The sequence below is a fragment of the Ursus maritimus genome, unplaced genomic scaffold (assembly GCF_017311325.1).
Source record: "Ursus maritimus isolate PB19 unplaced genomic scaffold, ASM1731132v1 scaffold_12, whole genome shotgun sequence".
Taxonomy (NCBI): Eukaryota; Metazoa; Chordata; class Mammalia; order Carnivora; family Ursidae; genus Ursus; species Ursus maritimus.
Window position 1 is genome coordinate 9,427,579 of NW_024423564.1, and position 14,614 is coordinate 9,442,192.

The window sequence follows — 14,614 nt, forward strand, 5'->3', positions numbered from 1 at the left end:
AACATTATTTGCCATCATATTTAAAATGTTAACAAAATTTCTATTTTCTTCTATGAGTTACTTTCAGAAATGGAGTTATAAAATTTAGTCTTATATTTCTACAAAAAGATACATACTCCCAGTTTATTGTGGTATCCGTTTTTTAAAAAGAAATTGTCTTTAATGTTTTTGTGTTAATGCTCATCATTCGTATTTTAATCTTAGCCCAATATCACTTTGTCATATTTTATCAACTTTCTCAGTTTATCCTAATTTTTGAAGTTGTCTTGTCAAATGTTTATAATCTTCTAAATATATCTTTTACAAACATCTGTTAATCTGAACCTCAGAAAAATCCAATGATAAAGAAAGGGCAGGTATTATTATCTCCATTTTAGAGATGAGAAAACAGGCTCGGAGAAACCATGTATGAAACAATATAAATGTCTGAACTAAGGTAGTGGATTGGGGAGAAAAGGTGTAATGAATTTCAATGTCAGGCAAATTTCTGAGAACTAGTTGCAAATTGGATTCTTTCTGGGAAACTGTTTCAATAAGTAAATTGAAATGTAACCACGGAAAAAGCTTAAATATGCTGACAACTTGTCTTGCGTTTGGGGCTTTTTTCCTTAACTCATCACTAGTATCTTGTACATTGGTAAAATACATTTAAATTCTTGGTAAAGGATTTTTATTTTACATTGAACACCAAATTCACGTTTTTTTCCCATAGCAAAAGGATTAGTGTCTTGAAGCAGCCAATGATGCAAATTTTAAGGTAGTAAATTACATAGCAAGTCTTCAGGAGATTAAATTCCTTTTTCTGGTTGAACTTAATAAATATGAAACTGAAAGAAAAATACCTTTTTGAGAGAAAAAAAATGTGGTATAGGCTAAAGAATGTTAGAAGGCCAGAACTACTACTTCTTAGTTATATGTAGCCTTTCAAGGCCCTTTGGAAATCCGATTTCTTTTTTTTTTTTAAGAATTATTATTTTTTTTTATTATGTTAGTCACCATACAGTACACATCCCTGGTTTCTGATGTAAAGTTCGATGATTCATTAGTTGCATATAACACCCAGTGCACCATGCAATACGTATCCTCCTTACTACCCATCACCAGTCTATCCCATTTCCCCACCCCCCTCCCCTCTGAAGCCCTCAGTTTATTTCTCAGAGTCCACAGTCTCTCCTGCTTTATTCCCCCTTCTGATTACCCCCCCTTTCTTTATCCCTTTCTTCCCCTACCGATCTTCCTAGTTCTTATGTTTCATAGATGAGAGAAATCATATGATAATTGTCTTTCTCTGCTTGACTTATTTCACAATCTGATTTCTTAATTCATAAAATGAGGACAAAATAACTTGCAGTTAACTAAGAGAACATATATAAAGAACTAGAATGTTCCTGGTACACTATGAGCCCTTAAAAATATTAGCTCATCTCATCCTTACCATCTTAGTTATAAGATGGTCTTACAACTTTCTAAAAATAAATATGACACTCCTCAGGTCAAAACTCTTTGATAACATCAAATTCCTAAATATAGTTTATGAGGCCCTAACTAATCTGCCTCATCTCTCCCAACCTTTATTTCCCCTATCCTTCATCTCTCCATGCTCAGCTCAGAAAAAAAAGATTCCTTTCAAAATATTACTACTCTCTTAAACTGCACCTTTCAGCCAAGATGAACTTTTCATAGTTGTTTAAACATGACACTCTCTCATACTCTGTATATAGTACATTTGTGTGTGCTTATAATTTATAATACTCTTCTCCCTGATATATTTGTGTTCACCCCTCTGCCATCCACTAATTCCTGTTAATCTTAAGCTTCAAACTGAATGTCGCTTCTTCCAGGAAGCTTGTCCTGACTCAACTTTTGATTAGATGCTCCTTGTATAGGCTCCAATAGCAATTATATAGAGGAGCTATTTTGGTCTGGCCACCATTCTTTCCTGAGAAGACTCCATTACTGTAAATTCCACAGTAATCCTACTAAATCCATGTAGTTTGATGGAAGCTAATCTGTCTCCAGGAGTAGGTAGGTATGCAGCTCGGGCTTCACCAAATTAGTCTACCCCTTAACCACAACGACTAACTCAGGAAGAAGTAAGTAAACTAGGCCAGAGTCCTCTCCAAGATTTTTTTTTCCAGAGCTTTCAAGACACTTTTTTAAAGCCTTCCAACTAGTTCCAGTACCTTTCACATCTCCCCATTCCATTCTTAAAAATTAAAAATGTGACTTCCCTAATTAAAAAAACAAAACAAAACAGCATTAATTGGATCACACATTATTCACCAGAACAAATGAAGTCCAAACTGGGCACCCAGAACAGTGCCTGGCACAGGTAGATAGCTAATACTATGTGCTGAGTGAATGAAAAAACACAGTCAAGGCCTTCACAATCCAGCTTGATCTTTCTATTTTGGCAAATCTTTTCCCCACTATGTATATTGTATACTATCATCATGTCACATACTTTGTACTAGTCCACTTTTGAGACATTCTTCCCTAAAAACCTTCCTAGCTCGGCTTGTTGAAATCATATCCACCAGAGCACAACACACTTATCAATTTATCAGTATGTTCTTTACCACTAAAACATGAACCCTTCTAGCCTAAAAATGTAAATCAACATTAAATATTGAGCATCTATGAAAGAAATTTGGAATTATGCCACTATTTCTTCTAGATATAAACCATATAAGCAAATAACCCAACTTTGCCTATAGTTTTAAGGTCAACAGCCTACAACAGTCCCTATATTGAGAACATACTTCACTTTATTTTTTTTTAGACATGTGGTGTTGATTTTATGATTTGAAATTCTGTTATACAATTTATATTAAATATAACATACATTTTCTTCACTCTTGTCCAATTTACACTTAACTTCGTCTCCTTTCTGTTTTAGCTCTTCTCTCACAGATTCCAGTTCATTCCTTAAAGGAAATGGAAGAATGACATTGTAAAAAAAAATCATATTTTTTGTTTTACTCCTTTTCTGGGATTTCTTAAAATGGTTGACTATGATACTTTTTTGGTGGGTTTAAATTTTCATTTTGTTTGGTAATTTTTTGTGCATTAATGTCAACAGGCATGCTTCCTCTCCTATACTTAAATTACTTTATACATTTAATTTGAAACTAATTATCTAGAGTCCTTTATCCATTAAAAAAAGAAAAGTCAAGACTTCACTTTACTCTTTTCTTAAAGAAGTCATAAATTAGTCATCATTCTAAGATGCAGTCATAACTTTATACAAATAAATTAGGGACAGAAATGCAAGTGATTTTAATGAAGAACTACATGACTGAGACATTTACATAGACAGATATCCTTATGTAGAGAGAGAGTATCTCTGGAAACACACACATGAAACAGTGATATCTCTGGGATGGGAAACTAGATAGCAGCAAGACAAAGGGAAGACAGTTTCCTTTCCCCATGTTCCCTTTTGTCACTTTGAATTTTGTGCCACATGCATGTATTATCTTTTCAAAATTTTTTAAATTAAAAATCTGCCTGTTGCACATGAACGCAATGGTATTTTTGTCTCAGATCAATGAAGCTATTTCTAATTATAGTCTCCCTGGTTAACATTAATATGTTGCTGGGTTTAGCCTGTATGCACAGAATATTATTCAATCACATGGAATAACTGGCCTTGTAAAAACTGAATCCAGGATATTTACTCTTTATCTATTAAATTTTTAATTGGCATATTCTTACTTTTCCTATATTTTTATATTTACAGTTCTGTAATTCCATAGAGTAGGTACATGTACAAAAAGATATTATCCAAATAATCTGAATTCTCTTAAATATAAAGCAGCCTTTCCCTAAGATAGGTCTTCACTTTTTATCCTCAAAATGCAAAGTGCCTTAGTCACAGAAATTCAATCTAAAAATAACAGCTACTTCTCAAGGAGAAAACCGAGCAAAAACAACTAAAGCAATCATTAGAAATACAATAAAAGACTTTCCAAACCTAGGTAACAATAACAGTTATGTGGCCAGGAACTGTACACAGCACTTTATTCATACTGACCCCATATAACTCAATCCTGTATGTTAACCAAATATAAAAAACCAAAACTTAATACTTCGAGAATATAAGTACAAACAAGAGCCCCCAAATATTTGGAAATCATCTAAGTTACTAATGGATTAAAAGGAAACAAAATACAAAAACATGTTACTTAGAAAATAAATATAAAAATACTATATATCAAAACCCAAGTCATAGATCCATAGCTGTGTTAAGAAGTAAACTGCTATATTGAAATGTTTTTATTATTTGAAAAAGAGAAAGAAAAACTAAATATCAATATACCAATTTGAAAAAGAACTAAATAAAAGATTAATATTAGATTTCAAACAGGCAAAAAATTTCTAAGTAGAAAAGCAATATGAAAAATTACCCCTCCCCTCAAAAAAAAAGACAATTAGATCTAATACAAAATCAAAACTTATACACAACAAAAAATTACCCAAAGTGAAAGGAAGACAAGTTGGGGAAAATATGTACTGTAAATAAAATAAGATAAAGGATTACTATATTTTTTAAAGCTTAAATAAATCAGTAAGAAAACAATTAAGACCTCAAAATATTAATGGGGAAGAGATACAGGCAATTTTAGAAATAAGAAATTCTAGCAAGCAAACATAAAAAATTCCAAACCTTCCGCAAAAAATGAAAGTTACAAATCATAAGAACGATGAGTTGTTTTTATATTATCAAATAAATTAATAATACCCAAAACAAATTAAAAGATTTTAGAACCATCATTTTCATACAATAGCAGCTGTACTATATGGTTTACAACCAGTATAACCCATTAGAAACCATTTGACTATTAAAAGTTATTGAAACAATTATTCCAGTAACTCAGGAAATTGTATTCCTTGAAACGTATCCTATCAAATTCAAAATAAGGAGAAAACCTGTATGTGCCAAAATGTTGACTACGGTACTATTTATGATAGTGGAAAACTAGAAAATGTAAATATCTAAAAACAAAAAGGATTAAAATAAATACTGTTATATCCACTTGACTGGTTTATAGGCATTAAAACAGATGATTGTGAAAACACCTAGAAACATGGACAATGTTTAAAAATGTTAATTTTTTAAAAAATTTCTCTTCTAAATTTTCTTGTATATAATTACTTTCTTAAATACTAAATATAAGAAAGTTCAGGATGCTTTAAAATTAATCTCTAAGGCTAATCTCACTATTTCAACACTAAGAATAAAAGATACTATTACAATTTTATTTTTAAGCAGAACTCCAACATAGTAGTTCTAATTTTTTATTTTATACCATATTCAACATTAAGTATTATCTAAATTAACTATAACAAATTAACAGAAAAGAAATACTAAAATCTTTTGCCAGACAAAAAAAGCCAACTCATTAGTCTTGCCTTAACTGTGTTTCCGTTTCTTCCAGTTTTTCTATTTGTTTCAACATCCTTTCTTCTTGCTTTTTGCTATTCTAAGGAAATAATCAATGTTGTTTATATTATTTTGTTTCAACAAAAATAACATTGAAACTATTATTTAAAACCTTTATCTGTCAGCATAAAATTCATTTAGTTATATATAAAACAAGACAATGGGCTATTTACCTTGCATAGTTCCACACTATTTTTCCAGCCTTATTTTAATTATTCCCCTAACAATCTCTATATAGCAGCTAAAAAAACGAGTCTTACTTGCTGTTTCCCAGTGATAATTTAAGCCTTCTATCCTCTGTTCATATTATTGTGACTTCAAGGAATGCTTTTCCATTCACTGTTACCTACTGAACTCATAGTTATCCATATTTTAAGGCCAAAAGTCAATGCTATACTCTCTCTGAAGCCCTCTCTTCCACCAAGGCAGAAGTAATCCTGTCAGTTCTGCTAACACCTGGTCCCCAAAACAACACATATAACATAGTATGTTGTTTAAGTTATTTGAGCATTTAGTTTTTCTATTGAGCCATAAGAACTTAAAGAGGAAGATATTTTATTCACCATTGTATCCTCCATATTCTTACATGATTTACTTAATAAATACTTGTTGAATAAATACTTCATAAAAATCTTGATGCTTAAAATTAGATTAACTTTATCAATGGGTAGTCTCTATATTCTGTTGCCCATTATCACCATCAAAATCAATATGCATATTTTTCTTCTGAAACAAAGTATCAGCTCTAACATAATCAGATTTTAAAGGTTAAAAAATCTTGGAAGGTCATCTATTCTAATACCCTAATTTTACAGGTTAGAAAACTAAGTCACGGGGCGCCTGGGTAGCGCAGTCGTTAAAGCGTCTGCCTTCGGCTCAGGGCGTGATCCCGGCGTACCGGGATCGAGTCCCACATCGGGCTTCTCAGCTATGAGCCTGCTTCTTCCTCTCCCACTCCCCCTGCTGTGTTCCCTCTCTCTGTCACATAAATAAATAAAATCTTTAAAAAAAAAAAAAAGGAAAGAAAACTAAGTCACTGGTACTTTCTTTATCAACTCACATCAATATCTTCTTGTTGTTTCTTGATTTCTAGGGCCATATCACTTGTTTCTTGTGCTAGTTCTTTGTTCTCCAGTGAAAGCCTGTTGCAGCTTGCATTTAGTTCAGTAGTCTTAAGCCTATTTTTTAAAAACATGTCAGACCTAAATATTTACCTATTAAATTATATGATGTGGAATTTAATTCAAGATAATCTTAGGGTAAAGGGAGAAAGGGCTGGGAGTATAAATAAGATTGGCCATTAGTTAATTTCTGAAGCTGAATGATATGTAATGAAGCAGCATGTACCTTATTTCCTCTACTTTGTATTAAGTTTAAAATTTTCTAAGAGTTTTTCAAGATGTCATATTTCCTTGAATATTCCCTACACACCTCATGCCCCATATTTCTCCACAAATTTTGAAGTATATATTATTTCCTTCATATAATTTTTTGTCTATAGTATACTGTCTCTTAGAAACTATTCCAAACTTCTGGTGATTTGATTAAAGTTGTACATGAGGCATGAACTATTTTTAACAAAATATTTTCATTAAAATAAATAAAACTAGGTTTAACTTCTGTGCATAACACCTGAACTGCTCTTATAAGGTCTCAAATGCTCTACACTGGAAGAGAGATTACTGCTATTATTGGTTGCAGTCAGGATCAATTTTAAGTAAAAGAAGGGGACTGTGGCTCTATGGAATGATTTCAGCAGCACCTATTATCTTCTCCTACTTACCAGTACTGGAAACTTACCAAAGAGTAGATTAAAAAAGGCAAGTTTGAAAAAGAAAACATACCAAGGATAACACAAATTTATACCAAAGTATAAACTAAACAGTCCATTTATTAAAAGGAATTTTGACTAATAGATGAATTTTACCCATAGTTCAATGACCTGTATTTATTTTGGTCACTTCAACAAAACAAACCTATGAAATAATTTAACAAAACAACCAAAATAACTAGGTAGAACTGCAAATGATTATTTTTATCAGGAACTAAATATCTCCAAGAAAAGTAACATAGTGATCTTCTAAAGAAGTTTTCAACTTTATGATGTACTCTTTTTATGTTAATGATATATATATTTCATTGCTAATTTAATTAACAATGAAATTAATAAATTATTTTGATCTCTAATTAGGAATAAAATACAACTTTAACTCCATTCAAATAAATATTGAATATAACTTACTTATTATTAACTATCAGAAACCTTAGAAATTGAATACGTAGCTTATAGATAGAAAACTTACTTCTCATTTTCAAGCTCAGTTTTCAGCTCTTCAGCCTGTTTGGAATAATGCTGTTCACTTGTCGCAATAGCAGTTAGCTGTATTTCCAAATTGTGTACTTTTTCCTGGAAAATGTGTATAAATCACAGCAAAGATTTTTTTTTGCAATTTTCTTATTTAAAAGTATGGCTATTTTGTAATCAAGTCATATATTTAGCAATATTTTGGTAAGAAATATCAAAATTTTAAAATTTAATAGATTTAATGACAAAGCCATTGTAATTTTAGAACAAAGAGCAATGACAAATATAATTTAAGTGAACTGCATCTTGGTATTCTAAAGCTCAACCAGTAAAATCATATATTTACCTATTATAACATATTTTCATCAATTTTACTCTACCAGGTAAGTAATCTCAATTAAAATCTTATATTAAGAAAGAATATATTGGGGGGCGCCTGGGTGGCACAGCGGTTAAGCGTCTGCCTTCGGCTCAGGGCATGATCCCGGCGCTGCGGGATCGAGCCCCACATCAGGCTCCTCTGCTATGAGCCTGCTTCTTCCTCTCCCACTCCCCCTGCTGTGTTCCCTCTCTCGCTGGCTGTCTCTATCTCTGTTGAATAAATAAATAAAATCTTTAAAAAAAAAAAAGAATATATTAATTAATGAAATCAGGTAGAATCTTAAAAACTAAGCTGTTCTGGGGGCACCTGGCTGACTCAGTCAGTTAAGCGTCTGACTTGAGCTCAGGTCATGATCTCGGGATCCTGAGATCAAGACCCACATCCAGCTCCATGTTCAGCAGAGAGTCTGCTTGTCCCTCTCCCTTCCCCTATGCCCTTTCCCCTGCTTGTGCTAATAAATAAATAAAATCTTCGGGAAAAAAAACCAAAAACCTAAGCAGTTCTTATTATAAAAAGTTACAATATAATGCTATTATGTACTGAAAAAATACTTTTAAAATAAAAATACATTCTAAAATTATTTAATGAGCACTATAAAAATTTTTATAAATGAAGAACCTAAAGTGAAATTTTAAATGTATAAATTAAGAAATATTGAACATCAAAAATGTGATTGTTATAAACCACAGCATTATGCATACTACTGATATCTTAATGTTGACCTTTCTCACATTATAATATGAAGATTCTCTAGATTTCTTTCAAATCAATCATTAGTATATTAAATGTAGCAGGAAGACTTCCTCTGAAAGGAATTTTGAGAAGAAATCCTTCACAAAGTTAATAGCTATACCACAATTAATTCTGTAAATCTGTCCTCTACTAACAAAATGTTGGAAAGAAAAATATGTCTTTTTTAAACAAACCTCTCTGGTTTGGAGAAGACCAGTTAGTTCTTCTTCTACTCCTTTTAATTCTTCAGCAATCTTCTCAAATTGTTTCTTTTCATCTAAAAGCTTTTGATTTCCTGCCTATTTAAGAACATTAACAAATCATGAAAGCCAAAGCACACACATATGTAAAATAATCAAACTGCCTAACTAGAGCAAAGAGAATTATAAGTTTCTCTCTGGCTAAATTTAAAAAAAGGGAGAGAGAGAGAGAGAAACCAAGTCATAATTGAGTAAACTCCTAAACTATATATGACGACAGAAGAGTCAATGGATGGAGCCCTTAACTTTTTCATTGAAGAAAAAAAAAATCATACAGGTCATTGAATTCAAACCTTATCTTATACATAAATTACTCCAATTTATTAGCATTTATTAGTCACTATTCCATCAATCCTGTTTGTCCTTATACTAAACTGTGCTTCCCTATAACTTTTACGCAATGGTCGTTGTTCTGCCTTCCTTAGTCACATAGAAGTCTAGTTCCTTTTTTACATGATAGCTAACAAATATTTGAAGAGAGTTATCAACACTCCCAAACTTTTCTCTTACCTATTCTAAAATCTCTAATTCTTATTATCATTCTTCTGATGAAATGGTTTTGCTTTATTCCCTCAGGATGGACTCACTTTGTCAATATTCAATTTTAAATAAGGTATCAAGAATTAAATTCAATGTTCTAGACAACCAAGATGAACAACCTACAGTCCATATGCTAAATCCAGCCACTGCTTGTTTTTAACAAAGTCTTACTGTAATACAGCCAATATATTTATGTATTGTATATTCCCATTTTGCCTTATAACAACAAAGCTGAAAAGCTACAACAGAGATCAATATGGCCCACAAAGCCTAAAAATTTGCTACTGGCTGTTTAGATAAAAATTTTGTCAACCTTCACTTTAGATGAGTCCCATACAATAGGACTTTCTGCAATAATAGGAACATATGGTAGAAACTGAGCACTTCAAATGTGGCTATTGGAGCTGAGGAAGTGACTTTTTAAATTTGGTCTACTTTAATTAATTTAAATTTAAATGCCACATTTGGCTAGTATCTACTGTACTGGATAGCATAGTCTAGAAATTGAGCAAGATGAAGTATAAAACAACCATTTTTCTTAAGTTATGGGTACTTAATTACTATCAATTCCTCCTGTTATTCAACAGAGTGTGTGTGTGTGTGTGTGTGTGTGTGTGTGTGTGTTTCTTATTTTGGGATCTAGTTTTGTTTTGTTTTGTTTTTTAACAAGCAGACCAAAACAAACCCAGCATCTAGTTTTTTTGGTTTTGTTGTTGTTGTTGCTGTCATTGTTTTTGTTGTCTTTTTCTTCTTCTTTCTTCTTTTCTGAACAAAATGATGACACAGAGAAATTCACCCCAAAAGAAAGAACAGGAGGTAGTACTCATAGCCAAGGATTTAATCAATACAGATATAAGTAAGATGTCTGAACTAGAATTTAAAACGACGATTATAAAGATACTAGCTGGGCTTGAAAAAAGCATAGAAGACACTAGGGGATCTCTTACTATAGAGATAAAAGAACTAAAATCCAGTCAGGCCAAAATTAAAAATGCTATAATTGAGATGCAGTCCCAAGTGGAGGAAATAAAAACCAGGATGAACGAATCAGAAGAGTGAATCAGTGATACAGAAGATTAAATTATGGAAAATAATGATGCTGAAAGAAGAGGGAAAGAAAACTATTAGATCACAAAGGTAGACTTAGGGAACTCAGCAATTCCATAAAGTGAAATAATATCCATACTATAGGGGTCACCGAAGAAGCAGAGTGGGCAAAAAGGGGCAGAAGGTTTATTTGAACAAATATAGTTGAGAACTTCCCTAATCTGGGGAAGAAAACAGGCATTCAATTCCAAGAAGCACAGAGAGCTATCCTCAAAATCAACAAAAATAGGTCAACACCTCAACATATTATAGTGAAACTTGCAAATTACAAAGGTAAAGATAAAATCCTGAAAGCATCTCAGGACAAGAGGTTCTTAACCTACAAGGGTAGACACATATGGCTGGCAGCATGCCTGTCCATAGAGTCCTGACAGGCCAGAAAGGACTGGCAGGCTATATTCAATGCACTAAATGGGAAAAATATGCAGCCAAGAATACTTTACCCAGCAAGGCTGTCATTCAGAATAGAAGCAGAAAGAAAGTTTCCAAGACAAACAAAAACTAAAGGAATTCATGAACACTAAACCAGCCCTGCAAGAAATATCAAAAGGGAACCTTTGGGCAGAAAGATAGACCAAAAGTAACAAAGACCAGAAAGGAACAGAGACAATCTACAGGAAGAGTAACTTTACAGGTAATACAATGGCATTAAATTCATATCTTTCAATAATTACTCTGAATGTAAATGGACTAAATGCTCCAAACAAAAGATACAGGGTATCAAAATGGATTTAAAAAAAAAAAAAAAAGACAAGACCCATCAATATGCTGCTTACAAGAGACTCCTTTTATTTTTTTTTAATAATAATTTTTTATTATGTTAGTCACCATACAGAAGGGGGGAGGAACCATGAGAGACTATGGACTCTGGGAAATAAGAGACTCATTTTAGACCCAAAGACACCATCAGATTGAAAATGAGGGGGTGGAGAACCATTTATCACTCTAATAGACATCAAATGAAAGCTAGAGTAGCCATCCTTATATCAGGTAAACAAGATTTTAAACCAAAGACTGTAATAAGAAATGAAGAAAGACACTATATCATAATAAAGGGGTCTATCTGACAAGAAGATCTAACAATTGTAAATATTTATGCCCCCAACGTGGGATCAGCCAAATACACATATCAATTAAAAACAAATTGAAGAGACTCATTGATAATAACAATAGTAGCAGACTTTAACACCTCACTTACAGCAATGGACAGATCATCTAAGCAGAAGATCAACAAGGAAACAAGAGCTTTGAATGACACACTGGACCAGATGGACTTAACAGATATATTCAGAGCATTTCATCCTAAAGCAGCAGAATACACATTCTTTTCAAGTGCACATGTAACATTCTCCAGAATAGATATACTGGGTCATAAATCAGGACTCAACCAGTACAAAAAGACTGAGATCATACCCTAGGTATTTTCAGACCACAGTACTATGAAACTTGAAGTGAACTGCAAGAAAAAATTGGAAGGACTACAAATACAAAGCGGTTAAAAAATATCCTACTAAAGAATGAATGGGTCAACAAGGATATTAAAGAAGAATTTTAAAAAATACATGGAAGCAAATGAAAATGAAAACATGACAGTTCAAAACCTTTGGGATGCAGCAAAGGCAGTCATAAGAGGGAAGTATATAGCAATACAGGCCTTCCTCAAAAAGCAAGAAAAGTCTCAAATACACAACCTAACCTTATACCTAAAGGAGCTTGAAAAAGGACAGCGAATAAAGCTTAAATCCAGCAGGAGACGAGAAATAATAAAGATTAGAGCCGAAATAAATGACTAGAAATTAAAAAAAAAAAAAAGAACGAATCAACAAAACTAAGAACTGGTTCTTTGAAAGAATTAACAAGATTGATAAACCCCGGGCCAGACTTATCAAAAAGAAAAGAGAAAGGACCCAAATTTTAAAAATCACCAGTGAAAAAGGAGAGATCACAACCAACACCACAGAAATACAAACAATTATAAAAGAATATTATGAGCAGTTATATGCCAACAAATTAGGCAATCTGGAAGAAATAGATACATTCCTAAAAACATATACACTACAAAAACTAAAATGGGAATAAATAGAAAACCTGTCCAGACCCATATCCAGCAAGGAAATTAAAGCAGTAATAAAAAATGTCCCAACAAAAAAGAGTCCAGGGCCAGATGGTTTCCCAGTGGAATCCTATGAAACATTTAAAAAATTAGTATCAATTCTTTCGAAACTGTTCCAAAAAAAATTGAAATGGAAGGAAAACTTCCAAACTCGTTCTATGAGGCCAGCATTACCTTGATCCCAAAATCACACAAAGACCCCACTAAAAAGGAGAATTACCAACATCCCTGATGAACATGGATGCCAAAATTCTCAACAAGATACTAGCTAATAGGATCCAACAGTACATTAAAAGAATTATTCACCATGACCAAGTGGGATTTATTCCTGGGCTCTAGGGGTAGTTCAACATCCACAAATCAATCAACATGATACACCACATTAATAAAAGAAAGAATAAGAACCATATGATCCTCTCAATAGATGCAGAAAAAGCATTTGATAAAATACAGCATCCTCTCTTGATAAAAACCCTCCACAATGTAGGGATAGAGGGAACATAGCTCAACATCATAAAAGCCATATATGGAAGACCCACAGTGAATATTACCCTCAACAGGTGAAAAACTTAGAGCTTTTCCCCTAAGGTCAGGAACATGACAAGTATGTCCACTCTTAACACCGTTGTATAACAGTAGTAGAGTTCTAGCCTCAGCAATCAGACAACAAAAAGAAATAAAAGGCATCCAAATAGTCAAAAAAGAAGTCAAACTTTCACTCTTCTCAGACAACAGGATACTCTATGTAGAAAACCTGAAAGACTCCACCAAAAAACTGCTAGAACTGATACAGGAATTCAGCAAAGTCACAGGATATAAAATCAATGGACAGAAGTCTGTTGCATTTCTATACACTAACAATGAAGCAGCAGAAAGAGAAATCAAAGAATTGATGCTATTTATAATTGCACCAAAAATCATAAGATACCTAAGGAATAAACCTAATGAAAGAGGGAAAAGATCTTTACTCTGAAAACTATACAACACTTATGAAAGAAATTGAGGAAGACACAAAGAAATGGAAATATTCCATGCTCATGGATCAGATGAACAAATATTGTTAAAATGTCTATGCTACCCAAAGCAATCTATAGATTCAGTGCTATCCCTATCAGAATGCCACCAGCATCTTTCACAGAGCTAGAACAAACAATTCTAAAAAAATTTTTTAAAGATTTTATTTATTTATTTGAGAGAGAGAGCAAGAGAGCACAAGCTGGGGGAGCAGCAGAGGGAGAGGGAGAAGCAGGCTCCCTGCTGAGCAGGAAGCATGATGTGGGGCATGATCCCAGGATACTGGGATCATGACCTAAGGCAAAGGCAGATGCTTAATGACTGAGCAACCTAGGCTCCCCCAGAAACAATTCTAAAATTTATATGGAACTGGAAAAGACCCCAAATAGCTAAAGCAATCTTGAAAAAGAAAAGCAAACCTGGAGGCATCACAATTTCAGACTTCAAGCTGTATTACAAAGCTGTAATCATCAAGACGGTATGGTACTGGCACAACAACAGACACACATATCAATGGAACAGAACAGAGAACCCAGAAATGGACCCTCAACTCTATGGCCAACTCATCTTGGACAAAGCAGGAAAGAACATCCAATGGAAAAAAGACAGTCTTTACAACAAATCGTGCTGGAAAAATTGGACAGCCTCATGAAGAATGAAACCAGACCATTTTCTTACACCATACATAAAAATAAATTCATAATGGATGAAAGAC

General features: G+C 33.0%; 1 protein-coding gene across 2 annotated transcripts in view; it reads right to left on the minus strand.

The window, feature by feature from the left end:
* Window positions 1-14,614, minus strand: part of SYCP1 (synaptonemal complex protein 1) — a 121,406-nt gene that overhangs the window by 50,156 nt on the left and 56,636 nt on the right. For both annotated transcript variants that reach the window (XM_008697742.1, XM_008697741.1), the window contains exons 16-20: window positions 9,060-9,164; window positions 7,750-7,853; window positions 6,507-6,624; window positions 5,416-5,486; window positions 2,846-2,927 (exon numbers count right to left, since the gene is read on the minus strand). In XM_008697742.1, the coding sequence (XP_008695964.1) occupies window positions 2,846-2,927; window positions 5,416-5,486; window positions 6,507-6,624; window positions 7,750-7,853; window positions 9,060-9,164 (480 nt within the window). The remainder of the gene's footprint in view (window positions 1-2,845; window positions 2,928-5,415; window positions 5,487-6,506; window positions 6,625-7,749; window positions 7,854-9,059; window positions 9,165-14,614) is intronic.